Genomic DNA, 3452 nt, shown 5'->3' with positions numbered 1-3452 from the left:
AAAAATTATAGCGATATATGGGTGGATATGGATGATATGGCAAGCAGTGATGTACATAATTACCTCAGAGTTTTCTCTAAGTCTTTACAGCAGCAGTCTCTGTCCCAGACCCATGTGGATCTTTTTTTTTCTTACTGTGCGGTCGACCTGAATGATTATTATGGTTTAACTCTCATTTCATGAACAGAGTCATTACCCTGAATTCTTCCAAATATTTTGGCAAATGAAGGGAAAACATTTTTCCATACATCACTTTTTGCTGAGACAAGACAACACAGAGTCAATCAAATTAGCTCTGCGTCATCTTTCCTGCAGCGCAGCGTTTGAAGTCATTCCTGTCTATGGATAATGAATCATCATAAAAAAGCGCACAGCCAAACAAACCTGCCGTCAGATTCCGGCTGTCGATCGGGGCGTCCTTTATTTACTGACTATCAGTCATAAGGAGCCTTTAGGGATAGTTTCCTGGACAATGTCAAGAACAAATTTGGGATTTCCTAAAGTCACTGAAGCCATCCATATAAGCGGGGTAACCTTTGACCCCTGAGATGAAGGCCATGTTATTGCAGGATAGTTGAAAGGCATTGATCTAACAGAGCTACACAGTTAATAAAAAAGGTTGGGAATACAGAGGTCAAAGGGCGCGGCAGGGACATGTCAAGGCTTGACCTTCCCTGGGCTCTCTGCTGTCCCTCGTTTTTGGAATTAGAACGTTAGGAACACAAAAGTTATTTCTATTTCAATGCCAGTATAATAAGAACTTTTTTTTTAAGAACCAAGATTCCCATTTTTAAAGGTCAAAGCTACATATAGGCTACTAAGATTATTATCAATTTAAGAAAAGCATGATGAAGATTTAAAGGCTTCATCAGCTTTGAGGGCGATCTAGAGAGCTAGAATAAGACCCTCATCAAAAACACTGATTTCTTTTGCAAAACCCAAATAAATCAGAGGACTGTTAGCCTCCAAATATCTCTGGCTGATAGAACCATGATGGGAATGTTTGCTACCCATTTACAAACACACAGGAATCCATCTTATCCCATAGTGATGGGAACAGCAGTTCCTTTGAGTGAATTCAATCAATAGAATCAGTACATGAAAATGATTCATTTAACAGAGTTGTATCAATTACAGCTCATTTAATGCAGTTTTGTTTAACTGTTAAAATTAGCTGCTTTGGTCACACAGCCTTGATTTATTATAGGCAATAATTATGGCTTTAGTGATATAAAATGTTCTTCTCATTGACCTTAAATTCCAGGCTAGCTTTAGTCATTAGCTTGGATGTATTCCAGGTTAAATATAGCTATTAGTTTGGTGGCATTCCATGCTAACTTTACCATTAGCTTGCAGCCATTCCAGGTTAATTTTAGCCATTAGCTTGGAGGTATTCCAGGTTAACTTTAGCTATTAGCTTCAAGGTATTCCATGCTAACCTTAGCCATTAGCTTGGAGGTATTTCATGCTGTTTTTAACAATTAGCCTGGAGGCATTCCAGGTTAGCTTTAGCCAATAGGTCAGAGAAGTTCAAGGCTAACTTTATTCATTAGCTTGGAGGTATTCCAGGTTAAAGGTGGGGTATGTGATGTTTTCTGGAGCATGTTTTTACCATACTGATTGAAAACCTCCTCACGAGCCCATTGCGCCAACTGAGATAGAATGTTTGGAAAAAAAACGAAATCTTTTAGTCCAGTGTAGAGGGCGTAGTCAGAGGAAAACGCAAACCAATAGAAGTAACTATCATCCCTACTTCTATTGGTTTGCGTTTTCCTCTGACTACGCCCTCTACACTGGACTAAAAGATTTCGTTTTTTTTCCAAACATTCTATCTCAGTTGGCGCAATGGGCTCGTGAGGAGGTTTTCAATCAGTATGGTAAAAACATGCTCCAGAAGACATCACNCCCCTTCTCTGTCGAACATCGGTCCCGAATCCCGTGTACACTCAGACGAGTAAGTAAAACTACTTTAGATTTTGAAAAACGATTATTTATTCCCTTGACAAACTTTAATTTTTTACGTTTTGTTGTGTAATGTGATCATCACTGATGTTTTCGTGGTTGCACGGGTCAGGGTAAATGTAATGTGATGTCGGGGAACAATCGATGCTAATGCCACTATTTTATGGATTTAATTAGTTTGATGTTGGAGGCTTATCAGTAATTCCAGTACTTTAAATACTGATTAATGCACAAGTTTTTAAAACAAAAATTATTGCGATTAGCTGTGGTTGTACTGTACCACCTGATATTAGAGTCTCCAAATACGGAATTGATCCACATATAGATGAAGTCTCTCTGAGAGTAAATGATAACATGGTACTTGTTATCTTTTTGCTGTACCAGTATGTACACTTCCTGCAATGTCCCTGTTGTACAGTTTCCACGACTTGCTTTCTTTTTTTGACAACAACCCATATTAACACATTGTAAATGTACTGCGCACCTTGTGTCTAGGAAGAAACAGTTGTAAAAGAGATTTATTGTCAGGGAAATTGTATTGGCCTGATTCTATGCTGTTTCTCCATCTGTTATATGTTTCACAGAGATGATCCGTTCATTGAGGGGATAGAGAATTTGGACAGCAGAACACAAGAGGGTGATGATGAACAGCCGGGTACTAGGTATGTCATGTGAAACACTTTTCAGCCACAACTCTGTGAAATATATCAAAAGGAAACCCTGTAAATTACACACAAGTTCATGATGTTCTGTCCTCTGCTTTATTTATCTGATTAGTTCATTCTGCATTGGACGCATATGCTGATGTCAGTGAGGAGCAGTTCAATGACATTCAAAATTCTACGTAAGTGGTGTTCTCAAAACAATGTATGGACATAAAAGCTAAGAAAAAAAAACGAGACCTCTTTTAAATAATGTGCATTACTACTTAGAATTGACTGGGGTGATGATGACACCTGGGACCCTGACTGGGGTGATGATGACACCTGGGACCCTGACTGGGGTGATGATGACACCTGGGACCCTGACTGGGGTGATGATGACACCTGGGACCCTGACATGGAGGAAGACTCTGTCTCATCGTTGGAGGAAGATGTGACCAAGGAAATTGACACATACAGTGACGAGAGTGATTCTGATTATGTGCCTCGTGTTTGTGTGCGGTAAGCTATATTCTGTACCACTACCTTACCTTACTATCTGTGAGTGATGTTGTTATTGCTGTTATCATTTTTCTGTATCTTGTTTATTCTACAGAACAGGAGGTGCTCTGACGACGAACCTACGTTTGGAAACACTGCCAACAGTCACCTTAGAAGAATCGGTTCTTGATGTGGACTTCAACCGTGATCCGGCAAGGCCAGACACGCCGTTGCCAGAGGCGATGAAAGTTGAGGTAGAAGATGATGTGATTGGCCATCCTGCGTCAATTGTGTACCACGATTGTCTGAAGCAGCTTGCGGGGTGCGTTGCCTTGCCAATGGCCGAAT

General features: G+C 40.1%; 1 protein-coding gene across 1 annotated transcript in view; it reads left to right on the top strand.

Annotated features, from left to right (window-relative positions):
- Positions 1-1845: 1845 nt before the first annotated feature.
- The window catches only part of LOC107098251, a gene marked incomplete at its 3' end in the record, with an annotated part of 4950 nt that continues 3343 nt past the window's right edge, over positions 1846-3452 (top strand). The window contains exons 1-4 of the mRNA XM_015395799.1: positions 1846-1853; positions 2547-2624; positions 2895-3125; positions 3220-3426. Coding sequence (XP_015251285.1) covers positions 1846-1853; positions 2547-2624; positions 2895-3125; positions 3220-3426 — 524 coding nt within the window. The remainder of the gene's footprint in view (positions 1854-2546; positions 2625-2894; positions 3126-3219; positions 3427-3452) is intronic.

Source organism: Cyprinodon variegatus, unplaced genomic scaffold (assembly GCF_000732505.1).
Source record: "Cyprinodon variegatus isolate N-32 unplaced genomic scaffold, C_variegatus-1.0 Scaffold761, whole genome shotgun sequence".
Taxonomy (NCBI): domain Eukaryota; kingdom Metazoa; phylum Chordata; class Actinopteri; order Cyprinodontiformes; family Cyprinodontidae; genus Cyprinodon; species Cyprinodon variegatus.
Note: the sequence above shows the minus strand (reverse complement) of the source record. Positions and strands in the feature narration are given on the sequence as shown.